Source organism: Diospyros lotus, chromosome 12 (assembly GCF_014633365.1).
Source record: "Diospyros lotus cultivar Yz01 chromosome 12, ASM1463336v1, whole genome shotgun sequence".
Taxonomy (NCBI): Eukaryota; Viridiplantae; Streptophyta; class Magnoliopsida; order Ericales; family Ebenaceae; genus Diospyros; species Diospyros lotus.
The window spans coordinates 2,692,673-2,718,521 of NC_068349.1; the positions used below are offsets into that span (position 1 = coordinate 2,692,673).

At 32.9% G+C, this 25,849-nt stretch overlaps 1 protein-coding gene and 1 long non-coding RNA gene across 3 annotated transcripts; both read left to right on the forward strand.

The window, feature by feature from the left end:
* The first annotated feature begins 97 nt into the window (after window positions 1–97).
* On the forward strand, window positions 98–9,346 carry LOC127786717 (uncharacterized). 2 transcript variants are annotated; one of them, XR_008020050.1, is made up of 4 exons: window positions 98–118; window positions 292–3,854; window positions 5,135–5,243; window positions 8,715–9,346. It is a non-coding gene; the product is annotated as an uncharacterized LOC127786717 (long non-coding RNA). The 2 variants fall into 2 exon arrangements; XR_008020051.1 differs by having other exon boundaries at window positions 100–118; window positions 8,600–9,346.
* A 9,393-nt stretch (window positions 9,347–18,739) lies between these two features.
* Window positions 18,740–23,535, forward strand: LOC127787094 (NAC domain-containing protein 21/22-like). The gene is made up of 3 exons (XM_052314954.1): window positions 18,740–19,109; window positions 22,321–22,586; window positions 22,795–23,535. The coding sequence occupies exons 1-3, from the start codon at window positions 18,941–18,943 to the stop codon at window positions 23,239–23,241; spliced, it is 882 nt and encodes a 293-aa protein (XP_052170914.1). The 5' UTR covers window positions 18,740–18,940; the 3' UTR covers window positions 23,242–23,535.
* The last annotated feature ends 2,314 nt before the right edge of the window (window positions 23,536–25,849 follow it).

The following is a 25,849-nucleotide window of genomic DNA, read 5'->3' on the forward strand; positions in this document are numbered from 1 at the left end:
GCTATAAATGCTCCTTCTCAACTTACTCTTTTTTTTTTTTTTTTTTCTGAGCGTCCTGAATTCGCTCTTGCACTTGGCCGATTTTGAAACCAGTCCGCCGATTTATTTGGATATGCAGGTATATTTGCTATCATACATCTATTTTGTTTGCAGATGTAACTATCTACATTTTGTAGTCTAGGTTTTGAGAGTTTGGCTTGGGTTTCCTTGCCAAGATCTTCATCATGAATGTCCTTATTCTTTTACTGTCACAGCATTCTAACGCATTTTTTATTTTATATTTTCGATCAGTGTTACCCAAAGCGAGTGATAACGCCTTCATATAGGTTCCTGGAGTTGTTGTACAGCGGTAAATGTGAAGAGTTCAGCAGTGTAGTGTGTCTCCTACGTAAGGTTTGATTACTTCAATGAGGTTTATATGATGCTCAAGTTAGGTTTACTTGTTCCTAGAACGAGCTTTTTAATTGGCCAGGTCAACCACTGAGGTCAACGCAGAAAATTGAATATTGAATTTGTTGTAAGATGACATTATTTTATAATATGATTATTATATTATTAATATATAATATATTAAAACTTATTTTAGTTTAACCAAATATATTATTTGACATATTATTTAATTGTATAATCAGAATATTAATATACTAATTTTAAATTAATTATATATTAATAGTCATTAATACACGTACACATTGACTTATTTTTTCATGTTTTATTCATTTCTTCTTCATCGCGCACACAGGTGTGTATCTAATTCCAGTTTTTTTCTATTTTTTTAAAATGCCTCATGATAGTCCCAGCTTCTGTATTTTGGGAACCCATACAGATTTGAAACCTTATTCCCTATGTCCTAGAAGCATGAACTATTGCCCTAAATCCTTCAAGCCGAGGGCAGAGCGTGGCAAATATTGTCACTGGAGGTAAAGATTTAATACGTAAATATTATAATATGCATTTATATATTAGCATAGGTTCAATCAAACTACAATGTTTAAAAATAAATAATTTATGTACATCGTTAGTTTAACAAAACTATTACACTTACCCCTTTTTTTTAGTATAAAATATTGGGGTTGATCCTTACAAACTCTGATAAATAAATTTTAACTGTCACTTGACAAATCATAGTATATATTAAAAAATCTTGAAAGGAACAAGGGGTAATTGGAAAAATCATGCTATACCCCCTCTTTTTAATTTACCTCTCTTGCATCTAGATTTATAACGCTTCGTGGATGAATTTTCAGGTTTTATTCCCTTTTTGTTTTTTATACACATATTTTTAGATTTTTGTAGTTGATGGGTGTGATCATACAAGCAATAATGCACTTGGTTGGTCCCATCAAACCTCTAAAGGTAAGCCTGTTTGGGTAAGAGTAATACCAGGATGGGGACAGCTTGTGTCGTCCTCGTGTTGCACCCCTTTTTTAATTTACTTCTCTTACATATAGATTTATACTGCTTTGCGGGATGGATAATCAGGCTTTATTCCCCTTTGTTACTTATATAAATGTATGTATAGTTTTAAATTTTTGTGGTTCTGGGGTACGTCATTCCAACTCTAATGCACTGGCTTTGATCAGATTTCCGAATTTTTGACTCTGCTTGGGTGATAGTAGTCCTAGGATGGGTGACAACACCATGGGAAGTCCTCATGTTGGATTGCTTTAATCTACTTCTCTTGAATCTAGATTTATAATGCTTCTTGGGATGGATTTTTTGGTTTCATTCCTTTTTTATTATTTATATACATATGTATGTATAGTTTTTAATTTTTGTGGTTCATGGATGTGATTATACTAACACTAAATGCATTGGATCTCATTAGATCTCCAAAGCTAAGCATGTTTGAGTAAGAGTAGTACTAGAATGGGTGACACTTTGGAAGTCTTTGTGTTGCACCCTGTTTTGATTTGCTTGTCTTGCATCTATATTTGTAATGCTTCGTGTGATGGACTTTTAGGTTTTATTTCTTTTTTCATAATTTACATTGATATGTACGTATGTATGCATGTATGTATGTTTTTCACCACTATCGCATGAAACTTTTCTATTTGAAGATGTTGAAACTTTATCGCATCATTTGCTTGCTTGAGGGTTGCATTGGGAAGTGCATCTGGTGAAAAATTAGTTGATGATAATTAGTAGTTGACTTTGAGATGCATTAGTAGTTATCCACTAAATATTTGGCCATGTTTGGTAAATGCTTTCAAGAATCTTATTTATGGATTTTATTTTTCCATCTAATCACCTTGAATTTATTAGTTTCATGATTTATATATTTACATGGTACAAAATCTTAAGTTGAGCCTCCTATAGGCGTGATTTTCTTTTGATACCTAATCACTTTGAAAGTATTAGTTCTATGATTGACATACATTGTATGAATTCTTGATACATGTATATATTTAGTAATTCATTGGAGGATTTTTGTCATGATCTTTCATGGATCATCAATTGGTCTTTAACCTTGACCTCAGAGTATATTGCTATTCTTGATTGCTCAACGAACTTGGCTTTAGGTCCCTATGCTTTGGAATGATTTCTTTGACAGTATTATACAAATCCTTTGTGAAATCGTAGGACTACAGTTTTGGCATTTCCTTTGTTGTCCACCTCATCTGGCTGTTATTTAATGATTTGCTAATTCATTGGAGGACTCGAGATATCACCTTTGATCAATGGGAATTTTGCAATTCTCACTTTGTGGTTTCTCTCTTGTGCTTGGGTAGTCTGAAACGAAATTAGAACTTCATTGTGAAATTGGTAACCTGAATTATAGAGAGCAACGTGGTTTGGACCATATAAGCTGGGAATACTTCCAGTTTGTCTAATTTCCTTTGCTATGTGAAGTTCAGACCAGCTAAACAGGAAGTGGTGATGGTTAGATATAGATTATAGAGAGAATTGAAATGAACGTGCACCTCTCCTTGAATAAAAGCACTCGCTTGCCCCTCTACCTATTAAGCCTAAATAATTTAGGATTATGCACGTGTTGTGGACATTGTTTGTTGAGGTACTTAGGCTAGGCTTTATGCTACAGCTAGTGGTAGTTGGATTGTTGTTATCTATTTTGTCATCCTCTTTCTTTTCGTTATCACATATGTGATAGCTACAGCCATGGTTACTGTGAAATTACCTTTACCTATTTATTCGCAGATCCAGAAAGCCAGTTTTAGATAATCATCATATACACATGGTGAGGAAGAACAAGCAAGAATTCATTGATTAGTTACTGTTAACCACGGAAAGGATGATTGAGGGGAATGTTAGAAATCCTTTCTAGGGGATATTCAACGAAGGCCTCTGGGAATATGCTGCTATCTGGAAGGGGTGAATAGTACTGGGACTGGCGGGGATTGTTGTGATAAAAGCTCTTTACATTTTAATGAATATATAGATCAATATATTATACTAGGCTAATAGTGGATATCAAGGTTCCTTAAGTTGGAAAATATATGTGATGTGTCACTTTCAGGAAGGAATCCCAAGCCCGTGTTGTGTGCGCGGTCACGTGTAATTCTGTTGATCTCAATATTTGTTGTAATTTATTAATAGCAAGAACTCTCATAAGATAGTTTGATATTATCTTGCAATGTAGTTTCATATTTTATTCGACAACCAGATTTGCAGAATCAGTGATGTTACTTCTTACACCTTTTTTTTTTGTGTGACAGTGATTGTATATGTGCCATTCACTATATTTAATTAGTTGCATGGGATTCTGATTGATCTTCGAAATTTGTTCAATACGAAACCTACTTTTAATTGCTCAACATATGGGGACAATTTTCAAACTGGGTGTGGGGCTGGAGTGATCGGAAAAAGCCAGCATCCGAGTGATCTTTGATTTGGTAAGTCTGTTCTAAAATGGTAGATTTACTCTTTTGGTCATGATTTTTATATTTTTGTTTGTTTTTGTTGTTTTCAATACTGAAAGCAATGAAACTTTTAAAAAATATCATTGTTTTAGTGTAATTCTTACTTTTATATAACAAAGATTTTAGGAGTACTTTTTTCCCCTTTACTCTTCTATACTTTTAGATAAATTTCTTGAAAATGATTTGCCAAATTAATTGACATGGTATATAAATCTTATCCCATAATATTACAACACATAGAATCACAATGTTCATATCACTAAAATAAGTAAAATGTTCTTAATTGTATAACTTGATCGATAATATGATAGAAGTCCCTTAGGTTTAGTAGACATATATGTATATAAGTCTCGATCAAGAAGGAAAGTGTTAGAATCTTATGTTTTTAATCTAGGATTTCTAATTTATAAAAGAATAAAGGGAAGGAGAGAATAGAGAGAAAATGAGAGAATTTAAGGAGAAAATAAAGAGTAGATAGAAAAAAAAATGAGATAATTTTTATATAATTGCTTGATTTCTAAATTTTTATTCTCTTCAAAATTTTCTTGTCCTTAAAAAAATCAAAGTAACTGAGTAACTCAAGGAAATTGAGTTAGTAGATTTAGCAAAAATTCCTAAATATTGTTATTTGAGTCCATCTTCAAAGAAATTTTCATCAGTCACTTCAATTTCTTTATAAAATTTTTGTATATCAAGATAAAGGGATTGACACTCATTAATATTTGTTACTGTCAATTTGTGAACCCAAGTAATGGAAACAACATATGTTAGCGAACCTGTAACAGCTCAATGAAGGAGAAATTTATGGCATGGATAGAGAAAATAGAAGAATAAAATGGAAATTGGAAGGAACTTTTCCTCTCATGACTTTTCATTATATTATCTATTATATCTTAGTTATTATAATATTATATAATATACTATTTATATATCATATTTATTTTGTTATATATATTATATTTACAATATAGTACAAGAAAGGTTGTGTTAGAGAAAAAATCCCTCTAATTTCCTTCATAAATTTGTTGACATGTGGTATTTTTATTGGTTGGATACAGAAATTTGTCTCATAAGAATTTTTCCTTAGAATGAGATACCACCTATACCCTCTGGTAAAATAGATTTTTTCATGAAGGGGTCTTCCACAAATATAAATGGCTATACTCTATCAAGTGTTAAGGTTTGAGTCAAATTGAAACCATAGGTTCTTTATTGCTCTATTAATTCTCTTTTATATTCACATATATTTTCAGGGTTAATTTAAGAATCGGAGACAGCTCTTGGAATAACTTGGAGTGATTGGAAGTCATCTGATTGGAGATTCAACCAATCAACGGTTAAGATCTTTTATCATTGCTTCAGGTAATTTATATTCATTATTATTAATAATGATATTTTGCATCATCAATGATTAATTTATTGAACATGTTCTCTTTTGATGTAAAGACAAACGAAAAGAACATAACTTATACACGAATACGTTCATTTATTTTTATTTTAAATTTATTTGTTTTACTTTAGTCTAATGCAGAATATTATTATTTCGAAACACAGCATAAAAGTGGAACATAAAATAATAATTCATGGTATGGAAATGCCCTTTTTATATCTAAAAGTTGAAGAAAAAAAGTGGAGTACGCTTCTTTAATGTAAACTAGGAAAGTTCACATTTTGAAAAACATGGCATGCCATCTTTGGAATGTTTCACATATTGTGGTTTAGAGAACATTGTAACAAATGGGGATGAGCTATATTATCTAATCTTTAGTGGCTTGTTTGGTTAGCAAAAAAGAATATTTTAAAGTAGATAAAGTTGATTCTTTGCACCTTGTGCATGTATGTTTTTTCTGTTCGAATAACATATATGAGTTAGTGTGGATTTCAGAGAACAACTGTGTTGAATGGGTGGATGTAACCCTTTGTTTCAACCATTAAATTTTATTTAGGAACGTCAATTCTGTCCTTTTGTCTCATCCATTAAGATGACCTTTGGAGAATTAATTCCACACTAATTTTCTCTCACTATTAATATGGTCAGCAGTATCTTTTTTTTTTTAGCTTACGTTACATTACTATTAATTTCTTTACCCTTAAATTTAAGATAATTTTAAAGTGAATAATTAATCAAGTCTATAAGAACAGAAAAAGAACTACTCAAAAGGAAAACTTAACCACGAAACCTTTTTTCCTCACCTAGTGGCTAGCCTAAAAAACAATAACAGGACCTAATTTTAGTTAGCTTCAAAGTGGTGGTTGTTTAATTTAATAACCGGGGCAGACATGGTTGTCAAGGTGATATAGATTATTATTATTAGTTAAGGCTAGGAGACAGACAAGGAATGAGCAGATCAAATCATTAAGGCATTTCAATAAGTTCTTGGAACCGGGACCAGTCATGGTTGGGCCTCTAGCCTAGCTTCTCGTGAAATTATTTTCTGGTTTGGACACATTTCCTTCGCTTTCAGTTTTGGACAAAAGACAACAGAATGACACATCAGGAGACAGAGGGGCAAATTGCGTGGGCGAAGTTTGATTAATGAAATATATTTTCACATAGAAAATCGCTTCTTTAGCATGAGCTTGCATTATTTAATTGCATGACACCAAATAATTTCACATCTTTGTCCTTCCACCGCGTCATCTCGGGTCTCGCCCCAGCTCAGGCCTCATTTTCTAGAAAAAAAGAAGAAATTATTGATTCCTCCCGCGTCGGCATATCGCAGATTGCGGCTGCTTAGGCTGATTATTATTATTATTTTCTTCATCTTAGATAAAAACTGTAAATTATTCGCTTAATAAAATTACTCAGAGATGAAGCTCTTATTACTAATTATTATTGGAGTTATGCGTTTAGAGTAAATGTCAAGATTTAATAATAAATTAGCAAGTGATCAATTATTTGTTATTTGGAGTTGAAATTGTAATGTACGTAGAGTTGCACTAAATTCTTTCCATTTTCTTTTAACTGTGTGTATTCTAATGAATTTTCGTGTACTTGTCTCTATTTTGATTTGCTCTCGTGGGAGACACAGTGGGGCTGGGCATACTAGGCCGTCTTCCTTCCAAGAGTTAGGGTTTTGTAGTAGGAAATGTTTGGAGCCATCCTATCCACATGAATTCCAAGTTGCATAGCATAATATAGTTTCGTGTCCTGAAATAAATTAACGTGGGTTTGAGTTCTATATGCACAACATGTACACACACACAAAGTATTTTATAAAGAAAATGTTATTTATACATAATAGATAATGAAAAAGATAATCAAAAGATGTCAAAATAACAAAAATGCCCTCACTTGCAATTGCTTCCCCTTCTCTTCCCATGGCCCCCTTCATCTCTCCTCTTTCTCTCTTTCCCATGGGTGCCTCAAACACCTAGCAATCGTAGTACCACTGCCGCCCCCGACACCATCAACAACTATTGCATCCTCTCGTTGCCTTGTCGAGATGATCACTCCTACTGTTACACCACTGTCGCCCTCACCCCCATCAATAGCTGTTGCATCCTCTTGTCGCCTTGTCGAGAGGATCACGTCGACCGTTGTCCCCGCCACTGCCGACAGCTACTGCATCCTCTCTTCGCCTCGTCGCCTGCTGACCACCGCACCTCTGTCATCCCGCCACCAGGCTGTCGGTTCTCTTTTCCATCAAGTTCGCAAACATACTCTTCCATGATTGTGAAAATTGTCCGATATCCGATTGAGAAGCACCCAAAAATATCAACAGCGGTGTGAGCTAGGGTGCAAGTGGGGGTGACAGTAGTGTGGGGGCGACAACAATGGTGGATTTTTCAAGGTTAAAGGGTTTCGTAAAAATGATTCAAATAAGAGGTATTTTTATTATTTTACTGTGTGTATAGATTGTGTGTAAATCTCTATTAACATTTAACATTTCCCTTCTATAAAAGATAGGAAGGGTTTGATTATTTCGTAGAACTGTTCCAAAGGATTTTGTACAGGACGGACCATATATGTAATGCCACGCGGTTGCTTGTTTGATAGGGATTGCATGAAATTAGGCCTCGTAGTGTGCGTGTTTTGGGGCGTGGGGGGCTGCGTGGCAGCTTCTATTAGGTTAGCGTTTTGATCTTTTGGCCTCAAAACTTTAGGCATACGCATTTTATATGCCCGAGGATTAGAAACAATCATACTCTCAGCCAGCTGTCGCCGCTGCAAGAGCGCTACATCAGCCCTTTCCAATTCGTGTGTCCCCATCTGTCCAATCATATGAAGTCTCTTCCTCACCTACAAACACTTAATAATTTTGTGCCCCCTCCACTATGCCGCCTAATTTCCACTTCACCTCCAATATATCAGTAATATTTATGACAATGCAAAAATTTATCTTGACTGTTAGTAAGGCCGTTAATATGTGTGTGTGTGTGTTTGTATGTGCATATATATATATATATATTTGGTTTTTTGGTACCTTGGGTCATAATCCTTTTATGCCTGGCAAGGCATTGCCGTACCATTAGGTGTTTTGATAGTTATTTGGGGCAGATTCGAAGGGATGCAGATTGTTCACGTGGCAGAGTAGAGTGCATGCTTACACACGGGTTTTTTAAGAAAGAAGGATTTTTGGTGTCCTTTGTACGTATATGTGTTAGGATATTAGAGTTGTGTAAATTTTATGTCATATATACAGATTTATGTAGAACTTTTGTTATGAATTATTTAAGGAATTAAAGAGATTGAGAAATAATGTGTTTTGTGTCAGGATTCGATTGCTAGTTACTTATTGAGAAAAAGAGATTAGAGATTGGATCCTATTTGAGAGACTTACACTCAAATAGACTCGAGCTATCTGAGATTTTGCATTTTTAATTGTAAAGGGCTAAACTACGGCATTGGAACACAAAGCATTGATTTGCACTCAAACAAAGAAAAAGCCCAGAAAGGAAGAAAGAAATCATGAGGTTTGGCATGATTTAAGGGATGGATTTGGCCAGGAGGAAGCTTGAACTTGTAGTTAACAAATTCCCACGTTTTCAAGGCATCAGCTCAGCAGATTCGAAAGTGACAGTTTTTTTGAAGTTATAATTGGAGCAGTGTGTGGCCGGGAATGAGATGGCTATGGAAGTGGGGACATTCATGAATAATGCTGAATCAGCTCTCACTCATATAATTATAGAGCGATCCATCATGTGTACCCGGCAGCCCCAAGGCCGCTTGTGGAGCTATGCTGTGACGAACATCTTGTCGCTATAGCCCTTTCTCACCATGTTCATGCCAGCACGCCATCGCCGTAGTGCACGATCACATCTTCCCTGCCATTAATTCCAAACAGTAGAGTTAAATGTTCCTACTCTTTTCCTTTAACTTTAACGAAAGCAAGAGTGTTGAAATGTTACTTGTTTTTGGCAACATTTACATTTATGTTATTTATGTTGTCTGACGTGAGCTAACAAGGGAGAGAGGGTGAGGTCTATAGCCGGACTCACCCCCACTCCTCACAATTATTTGCATCAAGTAACATAATAATTTTTACGAAAGAAAATTATTCTAAAATAATCAAAGCTTCGGCTTCCTTCTCCGAGGTTTTACTTGCGGACCACTCATGAATATTACACGAATGCGCCCCCCCCCCCCCGGAAACCCCCATCACCCACTCTCTCTCTCTCTATATATATATGTATGTATGTATTTGTCTGATATTGATTTGTACAGTTAACTGGAATAGGACCTGTAATTATGAAATCAAGATATTGAGTGACAACTGGTTCGATTCTACTTTCACTTCTATTCTTCTTTGGTTCAGACCTTAACAGCTAAGATACAGCAGGTCGATCGACGTGTACGTATGAACAGATGAATTTCAACCATATTGTCGCGCGCATATATATATATATATATGTAGATAGATAGATAGATAGATATATAGATTGATTGATAGATAGTAAGGATAACGGTAGTTTGCTGGGTCTGCTTTTTTTTTTTTTTTTTTGTCTTGGTTATAGGTCTGTCTTGTCCCTGCTTGCTTTTCAACTTTATTTGTGGCGAATGTACGTGTTTGCTGTTCTGATTTTAAAAACAAAATAAGGGTTAATTATCCAATAAATATTCAATTTTAAAATAATCTTTTATTTTTTATTAGAACTCATCACCATCTTTGCAGGTACTTTAAATTTCTAGCATCGTTATCGTTAAATGCTGACTTGTAAAATCTTTTATGCATAGCTAACAGTTCTAATTGACTACTAAATTTAGTTAGATATTCAGTTCATCTTTAATAGTAAAGCACAATAATTAGTTTTAATTAGTCTAAATTTAATTTTTCCTCCATCGACTAGTTCATACTAATTAATTAACTACACAGTTACTATTTGTATAACAAGATTGTATAGAACAGGCTTATGTCTGAAGCACCTTAATATGCTTAATTTGATCAATTTTATAGCAATGAACTAATTTAATTGTTCTCCCTTATTATGGTTTTACGTTGTTGTGTTGGTAGTTACTATGGGAATTTGAGTTGCCTTCTGCCTTGTGATGACCTAATCCTAGCTGGTACCATAAGCATAAAAGCCTTCTCGTAAACATGATGGTACGTAGGTCATTTTATTTGTTAATTAAAGTAATATTGAATTGGACATAATTAATGGTCGTTGTTATTTGTTGTTCGAATATTAATTTAATATAATTTTTGATAATAATCATAAAATATTTAGCTCATGTTCTAAACATGCATGTAATAATAATATATCGATCAAGACTTGATTTTATCAGAAAGCCAATGGGTATAAACTAGAGAACGGTTCAAAATCATGAAATAAATAAATAAATAATAATAAGTTAGATATGAAAATAAAAAAAGAAAATTCATCGCATGATAAACTTAAATATCATTTTGGATGTGATGTTGTCGTCATAGCATTAATTCTCTCTTCCATGCCAAAAATATTAAGGGTGTATTTGATAGCATTTAATTAGAAAAAAAATATTTTTTAACTTGTATGAAAAATAAAATTCACCTTCCCCTAAATGATTTTTTTCATTAAAAAGAAGTTAAATGATGCTTTAATGGTTGTATTATGAAATTTAATTTCATAAAAAATATAGTATGTCAAATAATAAAGATGGAATCCAATTCTTTAGATGAGATATTTTTCATGAAATTTTCATACTATCACACACACCTTAATTCTTGAATTAATGGTTAGATATTAGTATATAAAAAAGATGATGAGAACAAGCTATGGTTTCTCCATCAAGCTTATTTTTCTTCATCTTCCCTCTAAACAATTTTAGGATGAATTTAAGTTTTTTTTAAAAAGTATAGTGATTAAATTGACTAAATTCAAAAAGTTTAACTCTTAGGGACTGTTTGGTATAGGAGAAATTTTAAAATTTCTAAAAATGTTAGATTGAGAATTTGTATTTTCATATTTGGTATAATTTTTTTATAAAAAGAATATTGGGAAATAGGATTTCTAAAAATAATTTTTAAGTAACTTTTCCACAAAAAGATTTTCATATGGGGTTGGAAATCCAAATTTCCAATAGAGTTAAGAATATTTTTAACAAATAAAAAGACTAAAACACCTCTTATCCTTTGATAACTTCATACAAACATATTATATATATGTATTAAATATATTTATATATACATATATGTATATATATGTATATATATTTATACATTATATATTAAATATAAAAATATATTATAATATATTTATATTATTTATTATAAAATATTATATATATTAAAGTAAATATTCATACAAACATATATATATTATGTATATATACACATGTATATATATATTTATAATGTGTAAAAAAATGACAGTTTTTTTGACTTTCTAAAGATATCGTGGGTCCCAATATTTTATATAGTAGAATGAATTTATCATTTTTAAATAAAAAAAATAAATAAGGGTAATTTTGGAAAAAGAATATGAATTCTCAAGAATATTACATTTAAATCAAATATAGGAATGTAAAATTCTCAGAAAAGAATACTCAACATTCTTAAAAATGTTTAAATCTAACCAAACATAGAATTGCATAAATTCTGAGAATAAAAAATTTCAAGAATGTTTTCAAGAATCATGAATTTCAGAAATTTAAAAACTTCTCATGTACCAAACGCCCCTTAGAGATAATATAAATCTGTCATACACATTTGGGAGTTTGGGATATTACGAGGTCGTGAGTTTGATTTTATTTTCATAAAGGAATGTGTAATCTTATGTGTGTATTTTAGGAGTTAGTCCTCGGACTTTGGTTTATGACAAACTTGTTTGTACATTTAAATCAAGTCAAGGTAGATTGGGGATTTTAGAGAGAATGGGACAATATGAGCTAAAAGGTTGTTTATGATCAAGGATTCTTTAAATTTCTTACATTTCAAAAAAAAAAAAAAAAAACACTCAAAAAGTTCAAGGGCTAAATTGGTTTTTTTTTTTTGAAACATGTTGAGAATAATAATTTTAGAATTTTATGATATAGAAGTTCATGTCTTTTGGTGTCTTCACTTAAGTGCATATAGAAATTTAATAGATCTTTAGGACACAAGTCAAGTGATTGGACCACGATAACTTGATATTCGTATTAGTAGGTCGTGGATTCGATTTTTTGCCTTATATAATAAGGCAAAATCTCTATCTATGATTTAGCTGCTTTGTCAAAATCAAGAGTACAAGTGACGGGAAATTGCGTAAGGTAGTAATCCCAAGATAAAAGTTTAATGGGTGAGCATGTTTTTTTATTATTGATAATACATGCATCTAGTATTAAGTATGATTTATGTATGGGTTAATACATATAATATCAAAGAGTCACCTGTATGCCTATATGTATATATTTATACCTCAATGTGTTTGGAATTTACAAATTGTGAATGAAATTATCCTTCTTCGAATACTTCTCTTACTCCCAAAATAAATAAATAATAATGGAAATGGGTTGTGGTCCATCAAGTTGATGTAGTATCCAAGACAAAATCAAATTACTCAAATAAATATCAATAATCAATGTTAATAATTAAAGTTGGTTTTAATTATTATTAAGTTATTTGTAAACAACTATATGAATAAAAATTTCCCCTTACTAGGATTTTACGATCCCAATCTAGTTAATATTCTTCCAATTAAGAGACAAACTAAAAATAGAAAATAAGCAAATATTAATGACCAATTTGATATATATATATATATATTTACACCCAAATTGATTAGATGATTGATTGTAAGTTAACCCAATCAATATTGGTAATAGATTATATGATCACAAAAATTTTAGCATAAAATCACAAAAAGAATTTGTCTCGTCTATCAAAGTGAGTCAAGAGTACGTGACTTATTTATGCATGATATATCATCTTGTGTCACATAATTTTGTTATGAATTGTAATTTATTTAGTAAGAATTGTTTTAATGTGGGGAATATGTCAATTTGATATATATATTTCTTTAGCTTCATGGATTAGATTCACGTGGACAAGACGTACCCTGCAAGAACAAGCTTCACAGTTCATTTTTACAACGTAATTATATGTGCATTTCCTCATATGTTCGCGTCGTCTTGTTTTTGGAATTGTCTTGTTGCTTGTAGGTGCCATTTTCATTTTTTCGAGGAAATAGTATGCGTAGAAAACAAAAATAAAGTTTATAAGCCAAATTATTAACTGGTCTTATTTCTTTTTTCTCCTCTGGAGAAGTTATTTCCACTATTATATATCAAGCTCTGATCAGAATATTGATCAACTGAACTAGCTAGGTTGCCTTCATTCCATATATGCCACAAACTGTTTATCCCGCCAGGTTCAAACCAAGATAAGTTAATTAAAACACGTCTTGATTAGTATTATCACTATTTAAATAATTCCATTAATTTGCTTGTTCTGTGTGATACTTGATTTGATAATTAATTGTAGAGATTTCATTGTATAGAACGTGTACTGTCTTCATTTTTCACAATTATCATCCAGTAAAAGTTTCCTGTTAGTAAAGATGACATAGAGAAAACATATTGTTATGAGAACAGGAACAGGAGAATATATATATATGTGTGTGTGTGTGTGTTGTTATTTCATTGTACCTAATTAGTTGGTAATAATGGACACAAGCTGTTGGTAGGAGATACATAGGTAGTACGTATATAATTAATTAGGTCCTACACTTGGCATGTATAAGGACGTCTAAATGCCTTTCTAGTGCTGTAGATTCAAAGAATTTGCCAAGAGTTTTGATGAAAGAGAGGAAGAAAAAAAAAAGGTAGTCCTTTTAATTATCTTGTGCCTCAAGCTTCTTCTGATCATCCAATGAGTTTCTTGAGAGAAAAGGCAGTTAATTCTGTTGTCAACAAAGGTGTAAAAAAACCAAAGAAACAAGGAAATAAAAAATAGAAGTGTGACCAATATCTAAAGTGATATGAATCAAAAGTGCCTGTCAACCACCATCCGAATCTTAGGATAATGAAATAAAATTATAGAGTAATAGGCTTGAGATGATCGCTGACAACACCCGTTTTTCGAAAGAAATTTTTTTGACAAAGGTGGATCAGAGAATGTTGGCTGGGCCCTTTCCAGCTTTTGTTAGCTGCTGATTTGGCTACATCTGAGAGGATGATCCCCATCCCTAGGCATTATTTTAGATGCCCAGTGGGACCCACAAAGATATATCCAAATAATTTACAAATGATTGTGTTATTATTTTAATATATTATACATCTATATATTATACTCAATTCCCAGAGAGAGTACCATGCGAGAAAGTGATGATCAATGGTGGGATTGGAATGTGGCCAAGGGCCCAATCTTGCCACGTGGAACCCTTAACTTATGGAAGTGAATTAAGGGGATGGACACAGAGGAATTATTGATTCCCATGGATAGGAATGTCAAGCCGTTACTCTTTCTCCAACATCATCTTGTACCTCGTCAAAATTGCTCTATAATTTAATCGAGTCTCTAAAGAAGTTCCATGCGCCCCAACCCTCTAATTTAAAGTCATTGTATTCTTTCTTTCTTTCTTTCTTTCTTTCTTTTGTATTCCGAAATATATACTTGCAGAATTATACGCACGTCATCTCCCACTGTATCACGCAGTGCAAAGAGTATATATCTTTTGTTGGAGGTCCACTTTTTGAAGGATATATATATATTACTATAACAGGGTTAATTACTTAATTAATGATTTGCAAATAGTCGTGTGTGGTCGGCTTGTATGTATATTCTGTTTGAAACTGCGTTAATGCATGAACCATTAATACTTTTACAAGCTAGCTAGTTATAGCCTAGGAATCTATTGAAAGACACTATCGATCTTTTGGTCGATTTTTGCTTAATTAAGTTGTTTAAACAAAGGTCACAGGTTTTGATGCTCTCTCTCCTTTCCATTTTCAATTGGGTATTAATTACATAAATTGTCCTAACTATGGTATCGTTTGTCAATTAGTTTGTGTTATTGTCTAGGTAATAGGGACCTTATGTTTGTGATGTCGTGTATATATAAATATGATGGGTAACATTAATGATATTAATTACAAAAAATTGCACTAGCTAGCCGTGTCTATCCCTTTGTTGATTAATTAATTATGTTTATAAAGGCCTAACGTGACCTATTCGACCTAATTAGATCTTAAATTTGCTTCTTAACAATCCCCTTAACTACCTATATATAACCAATGGCATTTGGATCACTAAATCAAACCCCATTTTTTTTTTTTTTACTTTATTTGAATCTCTCTCTCTCTCCCCCTCTCTCTCAGTATACAACCCTACCATCATATATCCTCAACCAGCACCACCAAAAAAAACTCAGTACACGTGGCATCTCCCTTTTCCTCCCAGCTGTATATGATCTTTAGCTACTGTCCCTGTATAAGTTACAGTGATTTAGCATGTCGACGAACCTTGTATCATGCACCTTGGCCTTTCCTCTCATACACAATTTCAAACCAGTCCACAATTTAATTAATGGTTGCATTAAAATTTGTTTAGATAGAGCGATATATACTTTTTTTTTTTTTTTGGCTTGATAAACGGCCATAGGCCAACAGAAAAGAAAACAGAACTCACTGCTGCTAGATAGCTACATCTTTGTTTCCTTCACTGGATCCCGATCCCCGTCTTCTTGCTATTTCTACATCTTGTCTAGTGCTCGGCCTATACGAAATATATTTGCGTGTGTGTTTGTATATATATATATATATATGTATATTGTTTACAGAGAGCTGGCCTTCTATGTACGCAAGAGACTTCCAAGTCTAACCATTGATGTTGATGCAGTAAACTAATAAACAAGTTGCCTGGACCAGTTCTTCTGGACTCAAAGTTTAACCTTGTTGAATATTGACAGCCATTTGAAGATTCATTAGATCGAAATTAAACTACTTGTAGTGCTTCTGCGTACAGAGACTTCTGCTGGCTTACAAAAAGTTGTTTCTGATAATCTTTGGCCACAAGCTTGAGAGACAGTAGGGTTTCAACTTTCAAGCACATCATTGCCCTGCCTATATAAGATTCATTTTTCTTTCTTTTCTGTTTTGTATATGAATCCAATTACTACGCGATAATGCCTTCAATAGATGAGTGACAGAAGGTACAGGATCCAATTTGGCTTGTCAGGATGTTCGATTTAGTGACCCTTTCCTCAGTTCTACTTTAGGCAAAGAATCTAAGCAAAACCCCTATGAGATTAATTTCAATTATAGCTAGTGCAAAGCTAGCATAGGCCAAATTTAGTGAAAGTAGTAGGGATGGAGTCCTTGCTTTACAGTAAATTAGTCTTATTCACTTCACTTGTGTACGATAAGCAAGATTAAAGTATAACTACTACTAATAATTTAATTTAGTAGTCTACAAGATCTTACACAGGCTTGATGTTGAGTCAAGGTCATTATAATCTGGTTAACCATTCCGACCATTCTATTGTAGGATAAGCAAGATTAAAGTATAATTAACTAACTACTAATTAAGAGTTTAATTTCACAAGCTTAAATGTCGAGTCAAAGTAATTAGGAAACCGTAAACTATCCTATCATTAATTTCTCCCTAGAGTCATTCTTCTCCACAGTGGCTTTTGTTTGTTTGTTTTTTCCTTTTTAGTTTTCACCAACTTTTCTGCTGTTCCAAACCATAATTGCAGGTTAAACTGGCTTGAGATTATTATTTAACTTCTTCTCTCATTTTTGCTTTAATTGGCTAATTAATACTGGTTTCTGTTGACAAAATATAGTTTCATCCACACATCTATTTCATATATATATATATATATATATATATGGCTTTACTTTGTGGTTCACTGATGCATATATATGCCACATAAGGCAAACAGTTTCTTAAAATGTTCGCAAAACACATGTTTTTTACTCGAGTAGGTAGCTGACATATCGTACTCGGTTGGGAATAGGGTGGGTAATCTTGAAAATTTAGAAGTATATGCGAAATTAATCTTAGATATATGGTTCTTGTGTCACACTCAAAAACAATTGAGAATTCTAGGTGATCCATTATTTCCATCCCTTGAGCTAAACTGCCGGACCCGGACCCGGACCCATTCATGTCGTAATCTACTATGTACAAGCATAATTATTATCATTATATATATCATCCATATTCTGACAAAAATATTTTTTGTCATTATTTTCATTATTATTGCATTGCCAACTACGGATGCTAGAAAAATTCCACAAAAATACATGTGAATATTTGTACAATTCGTGATGGCTTGAGTGTTGTTCATCATTAGTAGGCCCTAATCTGGTGCCCGCCATTGCGTCAATATAAAATTATTCCACTGATCAGCAATGGATAGATGTGACTTTTCTAACTGCATGATTGGTATTTGATGTCAAGCTGTTTCATTTGATTTCTTTCGATGTTGTCCAGGTCCTGAGACTTCGATCAAATGGTAATGGATGAACGAGTATGGTGTCAAAGAGAATGGCCCCACTCAAAGATAGGACCTACCCATGATCAATGAGCTTAGGGATACGGTATAGGCTTAATCAGGGAGATGAATATCGCTAGTCGTCAAATCTAGCTAGCAAGCTAATCTATGCTACCCCTTAAAGTAATCTCCTCATCACAGGCTCTCTGTTCAACGTAACACCAATTAAGAAGCTTCTTGCTTACTACTTTCAAATATATAGTTTAATTAATTATATAACTTTAGATATCAACCTAGTAAATTGTTTGGAAGTGGTAAATTTGTGGGTTTTGCGTTTTTTATGTATATATTGTTGGTGCCCAAAGCTGATACTATCTAATCTCTTGTGATATTCATTTATCATTAAACTAAAAAAAGAAAACTATTGCTCATTATTATTATTATTGTTCTCTTTCTTTCTATTGCAAGAGATTACTCGTGTCTTAAATATTCTTCATAACTGCATTAATCGCATGCTGAAAGGCCAATTTTATTCTTTTTTTTTTTTTTTGGGGGGGGGGGGGGGGGAGGGGGTTATCTTTGGTGGGAGCAACCTGACAATCAGATGAGCTGGATAGTCCCAACCGTCTGATCAAGATAATTGGTTTTTTATCCATTAGAAAGTGAAAAAAGGGGGAGAAGGGTTGGTTAAAAGGATTACAAGCATTTGAGATGAACAGAAAGTGAAGAATAAGTATTTTCTATTTGTCGTGTTTGTTCCTATATATATCACCCACTAGAGGATATCATGAACTTGCTTAAATAAATAGAAGTAAAAAGGAGTATTTTGGATGTTCTCTGAGATATAAATAATTTGGATTTTACCCATTAAATGGCATTAAGTTTCTCCCTCTACATGTAACAGCCCCTTCCCCACAAAATGATTTCTTGCAACTTTGGTTTTTCTTGAAAATTACTACACAAGCATAACTACCAGAATATTGTAAGAAATTCTAACCCGCTTAAGACCTTATCCCTCTCTCTCTCTCTCTCTCTCTCTCTCTCTCAATATATTATATATATATGTGTGTGTATAAATAAATCTCGTACATACTTTTCTCCTTCCATATATAGTTTCCAATTCCAACTACAGAACTCAAGGCGTCTTCTGTAGAGATAACTCGTAGTAGTTATATATCCACTGCTAAACAATCTTTTTGATCCGAAACAACAGAGAAGCAATGGGTTTAAGAGATATTGGAGCATCACTGCCTCCAGGCTTTAGATTCTATCCCAGTGATGAGGAGCTGGTCTGCCATTATCTCTTCAAAAAGATTGCAAACGAAGACGTTCTCAAGGGTACTCTGGTGGAAATTGATTTGCATACATGTGAACCATGGCAGCTCCCTGGTATGTCCCTTTTCTTCTGCTTGATTTCCTATTTCCATGGGTACGTAGTGCTTCTCTTCTCCTTTAATTTCTGGAGATGCTTTCATCTCCCTGCCTGGTATCTTCTTAGTGATTTAACGTATAGTTTTCACATAACTTCTTCGTCTCCAAACCAAAACCAATCAGGTTTCTTCTTTACATGGAAAACATGTTTTGGCAAATAAATTGCATATATACACTTAGGTTTTAGCTGCAGGTTTGAGAACATTGAGACCCTGTTGTTCACATAGCAATAAAAAAAAGCCTGGGTCCTTGTATAAACCAGACAGACATGTTCTTGTTTAATGTCCTTTGTGGGCAAACATATGCACGTCACAATAATGGTTTCCAAGAAATACTGGAGAGGAGGAAGAGAGAGGTGATAGAAAGATGAGGGATATGGTGGACAAAAATATCTCTAAAACTTCCAAGCAATGGCTCCATAATTAGCTTGTTTAGTTAATTAAAAATCCTAACCTTATCAACTGTACGAGACACGGAATATATCTTCTACTATTTCAAAAGAGATATATAGTATTTTCCTGTCTCTTACTTTTCCTTTATTTTCCTTAAAGCGGGATGGTAGTCAAAAAGGACCTTTTCTTTAAAGTGGGAAGTGACTCAAAAACAAGAAAAAATAGAAATTAAAAGGAGAAAGAGATGCTCTTATATATTCCCTAAGCTAGCTTCTGTAGTCAGTGGAGAAGTTCTGAGCTATATATCAGAAATGGAGCTAAAGCTGCAAAAGCTTACTTTCATTTGCCTATAGTTAACCTCCTTTTGTTATTGATTTGCATTAAAATAGTTCAATATTCTTAGAGCCCTTGCGACCTAGTACCTTCGCTTGATATTTCTAGTGTGAATCCAGTTGGAATGAATTTTTATGGCTTTCTCTGGTGGCTGAGATCCCCCTTCGGCCATTCATGCATGCATGCAGCCTCAACATTACTCCAAAAAGTCAAGCTTCTCAAATGAAATACAAAGGGCAATGTTGTTATAAAGTCCTAAAATTGCAAATCTATAGGAAAAACATGTATGTATTAATCAAACAAGAAGTTACCTATTAATTAGCTGCCCTTTTTATTCTCATACTTTGTAAGTATTATTTATGATGAGAGTATCTCTTGTCCAAAAGAGTTACAATTATTAGAGAATAAGATTGTTTCTGTATTTTTAATTATTAGAAATTAAAAAAGAAAACCATCTTTTATAGTAAACTTTTAATTCTAAATATATCATTTATCACAAAAATATCCTAGTTGCATTTTCTTTATAAAAACTTTGTGACAATATCATTTTCAAAGCCAATGATTGATCTTGACCATTTAACCACTAGGGTTTCGGCCCTGATCGATGGACTCCAAGAATATACTCCTCATCTTCTGCCTCTTGGTCCTTTATAAGTACTGCAGGCACCGGTGGTGAAAAATTATTTCACTTTCTTTAGGGAATACAAGTGAGAGTATATATAGTGTGCCTAGCTAGTTGACAATACTATTAAACACATTCACTGTTAATTTTCTTTTGTGTATATTATAGTAGAGGATTCAAATTTAAGATCTGGAGTTAACTTACACTATCACTCACCATTAAATTTTAGGATAATGCTTTATAATTTCTAAATATAAATTTAATTAAATTTTTTATTTGAATAATGTGAATTATTTTTCACTTTATGTAATTCATTAAGCACCTAAAAGTATAATGGGTACTTAAAAGTTGCTAAGACGAGTCTTTGAAACCCATCTTCCAACGTTCCTAAATCACAAATATATATCATGAACCACATTTTGGCATTCTTACAGTGAGAATATGATTCTTAATAAGTACTCTTAGGACCGAGGAAAAGAGAGCTATGAGTGACATTTAGAAGCTGTTCGGTTTGTATCTATTCACAATTCAATTATTATTTCATCCTTAAATGTGATAGCAGTCTCAAGTTGTTATATATATATATAATACTAGAATATATGATTCTTAAACACTCAAATTTGACACTTTGATTGACACTTTGCATTAGTGTTTTGTATATTTACATTAATATATAACACAAAATATAATTAAGATATCAATACACAGAATGTTATCACAAGTGTCAAATTTGAGTGTTTAAATAATATTTTTGTATTATATATAAGAGGAGAAAAAGGCAGTAAAATATCAAAAGTGTAAATTATATAATAATAATAATAATGTTATAACGAGATTAAAAAAGGGGGATTAGATTTAGACAAAGATAAAAAAGAAATGGAGATCAGACAAAGTCGAGAATCTTTTTAATCAGTGAATATAGGCAAAAGACATGTCTGATATGGACTTTCTACCATTTGAGTTGAAACCGAACTTTCACAAGAGCTCTCCTAGAAAGCTACCATGTGAGAGGGGAATCTTGCAAAATTCAATTGACTTGTGCCTAACTTTTTATTATTTTTTTACTCAAGAAGAATGACAGTACTAGTATAAGCATGCAATTTATGTAGAAAAGTGAGAACTGATTATATATGCACATTAATGTACAATTTGTATATTTGTGGGACATTATGTATTTGTAAAATATAATTAAATTACCAGTGTGACATTATAAATAAAAGATTTTTTGGGCTGCTAATTAATAGGAATACCATATATATATAAAAGATGAAACAGAATAATAATCACAACCAAAACGATCCCCAATATTAATCTAATTAGAAGATTGATGGAAATCAACCATTGAACAACATATATAGGTACTTAATTATATGCTTGACAAACTCTAATCTTTAAGGAAGCACAAAAAGCCCAGAAAATCCAGCGAAAATGGCCTCTTTACTACAAACAGAACCAACAAACCGGCCCATGTTGCTTTTACTTCTCTTATGAATAAAAATAAATAAATTAGTTAGCCATTTTGTTTGACAATTGCGTGTACGTATACCACCAAAGTGACATGATAAATAACATTTTTTTAGAATTATATAAGGTAATAAACAAGTACTCGATTGGTTGTCATTGGATATAAGCATTGTCATTCTCTACAAAAAATGTTGTTTATATATGTGTCATTTGCCTTTTCTTGGTCCACCTGTCGTGCCAATAGGTTGAAGGATTAGAACCCCATATATGTCAGTTTATTAACGTCCATGTCCATTCAATTATATAGCATCTCTTGTCAAACTGCCAAAAACCAACCCAAATGATTGTGCCCTTGCAGAGGTGGCAAAGCTCAATTCCAGCGAGTGGTACTTCTTCAGCTTCCGTGACCGGAAGTATGCCACCGGCTTCAGAACCAACCGTGCCACCACCTCCGGCTACTGGAAAGCCACCGGGAAGGATCGCACTGTGCATGACCCCAGGACTAGAGCTATCGTGGGGATGAGAAAGACGCTGGTTTTCTACCGCAACAGAGCTCCTAATGGGATCAAAACTGGTTGGATCATGCACGAGTTTCGCCTTGAGAACCCTCACATGCCTCCCAAGGTTGCTACTTCCTACGTACTACGTACTGCTCTTAATTTCCTCATCTTTATAATGTTTTCGAAATTCTTTTTATTGGCTTCTTTCATCTGATCATGTCTTGTGTGCATGTGTGTGTGTGAGAGAGAGAGAGAGATAGATAGAGAGAACTTTGTTTTGAATCCCAGTGTTAATTAATTTGTTCTAACAAATCCCCTTCTCCAACGTACAGGAGGACTGGGTCCTATGTAGAGTATTTCACAAAGGCAAAGGAGAGAACAGCAGCGCCAGACTCAGCCCAGAAAACGTCTTCGAAAGCTCCACAGCTCCACCCTCTTCTCCTCCTCCTCCTCCCGACCACCACCCCCAATCCCTGCCCTTTCTGCAGAACCACCACCCAGCCATCCCCTCTTTCTCCCAAACCCACCACCCTTCTTCGGGCTCCCTCCTCGACTTGTCACCTTTTATCCACCCTAACTTTCTTCACTCCTCGACGTCTCGCGACATGAACAACGCTTCCATCGGCGAGATCAACTCCAAGTGCGAGCAAGACTACGAGCTGTTACTCGACATGGGTCTCGAAGAAAGCAGCTTGGGAGATGGAGTTCATCCCAGCTTCGGCGAAATCATGAGATTTGAGGAAGATGATGATGCTAGTAACGGGCTGATTTTCCTCTGAATTAATTAATTAATAGATAATATTCACAAAAACGCGCCTTTGATTTATTGGTTGAATTGTGATCCAGGTTCAGTTAGTTAATTTGGTGTTTGGTTTTGATATATATTATGCATATATATGGATCGTACGATGTTGTTGGTTGGACCCTCAATTTCATCCTAAGATTGATAAAGTATAGTAGGTGAATATATCATAGGTATTTGTAGATGTAGGAGACTCTTTGTATGTATATATTGTGTATATTGGCGGTTTGTAATGTTGTAATTAACTATTATATATATATATATATATTCTTTCTCCTTGTCCATTTACAAATCATTCTATTTGTCTGAAATTATTAACAATTGTATTACATTTTACCCTATTTAAAGAATTTTGAATAATAATTTTATCTTATCAAAAATTTTATTTAAACACTCAAATTTGACGTTTGTAGTCACACTCTGTTTTGATGTTTTATACTTTATGTTATATCAATATAAACGTACAACACGTTAATACAAAGTTATATCAATCAAAATGTTTAATTTGACTATTTAAATATTACTATTTTTATTATTTTATTTATGGATACTATATGTACACCTAACTTTAACACTTAAGTTAACACTCAAATTTTATTTATTATATATTTGAATTAATATAACACACAATACAATATATCAATATACAAATGTTATGGCAAATGTCAAATTGAGGCAAAGGTTTATTCCTCCAGTGGATCATTTGATACCCAAATCAATTACTATGTTTAGAAATTATGCAATAAATATGTAATATATATTGTACTGAGTCTGGAAAACTTATCCTTATAAGTAGACTAAAAGTTTAGTAGAGGCCTCCGGGACATAACTCTGCTAGCAAAGGAAGTACACTCTGGAGTGTTGCTATTTGAATTCTCAAATTCAGTGTTCAAACTCTAATCAGGAATGAAAATTCAACAGTTAAAGTAATTTTGAAAGTTGAAAACTACTTTCCACCCTCACATTTGTTGATATCGTGGGATCGAATAGTAGGAGACACTCGTGATCGTGTGTTGACCACAAAAAAAAACTAATAAAAAACAAAATAATGTCACATAAATAATTGAATTTGATCTTTTGAATGAACTATGCAAACTAACCATGAGCATAACTCTCTCTTTTGTACTCACTACTTGGAACAAATCTTATCATTTAAGTTTTGTCTGTTAGACTTCCAGATTAAATGTGAGATACTATAAATTTAAATATTTGTTTTAAGAAGATAGATCCTATCATCAAATTTTATATATATAAAAAAGACATAATTGATGAACAAATTCATCATTAATCTTTATTTTTGTTTTATTATATATATATATATCCAAAATTAAACCCATGAAGTACTTAGATTTTTCCTTCTAAGACATGATTAAAAATTGAATTCAAAATCTTCAAATATATAAAGATAAATGTTTTAATGAAATTATAAAAATTATTTATAATATTTAAGGATTCATTATATGATAGAGTTTTATCTTTTTGATGAAAAATATTTTGGTATTTATCTGGGTGTTTCATTGTTTATTTTAGCAAAAATACTATTTGAACTTTTAATAATATTTATATATTATATATTTATATTGACGTGACATAGAATGTAACGTCTTAATATAAAACTCTTTAAAAAAATTATTACAATTAAAATTTTAAAAAACATTTTCGGATGACGTCACGTGGGCCCCCACAAAGGGAACCCAATCCGTGTCGTGGCTTCTTGACGGAATCATAGTACAGGTGGGCCCAGGTGCCGTTTTAATTTCTCTCCTCCTTTCTTTCTTTATTTATCCACGGGCCCACCGATTTTACAAAATTTCGGCCCCGCCCCCACACGGCACGGCCGACCCAACTTTCTAGGCCCCTTCCCAATTACCTATTCCAAGCAATAAACAAGTTTTTTTTTTTTTTTATAATTATTTTGTTTGTTTCTTTTGTTGGGTAGCAACGAAAAACCTTAAAAATATGATTAATATGGCGAGACTTTTCGATTGTTGTTAAGATAGTAGATTTATCGACTATCTATCGAGATTGTGTTTATATGTCAATTTATACATGATTAATTTAATTCAAATATATCACTGTCTATTATTTTCAAATAAATTTTTTTTGTGAGTGTCTATTTAGTAACATTATATACTACAACATTGTTAAATGCATGTTCCGTATGTTTAGTTAGAGTTGCAATCGAATCAAATCTAATTTAAACTCAAGCTCAACCCTTAAAGTTAGGCTCGACTTGGACTCGTTAAAAAGTTGACAAGCCAAACTTTGATTAAAACTCAAGCGCTTGTTTGTGAGTTTATTTAATACCTCAAAATTGATTTATGTACTGTACTGTAAGTTGTGCTTTGTTTTATTTCTCTTTATTTTATCAATAAATAAACAATGCTTGTGTGATATCAAGAGAGAGAAAGAGAAATCTTTTTTGACGACTTTCGAGGAGAGACAAAACATCAACCCAAATATAAAGAGAAACAGAGCTAAGGAGACGTAATCAAAAAAAGAAAGAGACGCAAATAACTGAAAATATAAAGAACAAGAGCTGAGGATAATGAAGTTTTCGATGAGAAAATGACACAAACAAAAGA

Coding starts and splice junctions, on each gene's coding strand:
- LOC127787094 (XM_052314954.1), top strand. CDS start 18,941: ATGGGTTTAAGAGATATTGGAGCATCACTGCCTCCAGGCTTTAGATTC. Junction 19,110..22,320: donor TGAACCATGGCAGCTCCCTG/GTATGTCCCTTT, acceptor GTGCCCTTGCAG/AGGTGGCAAAGCTCAATTCC. Junction 22,587..22,794: donor ACCCTCACATGCCTCCCAAG/GTTGCTACTTCC, acceptor TCCAACGTACAG/GAGGACTGGGTCCTATGTAG.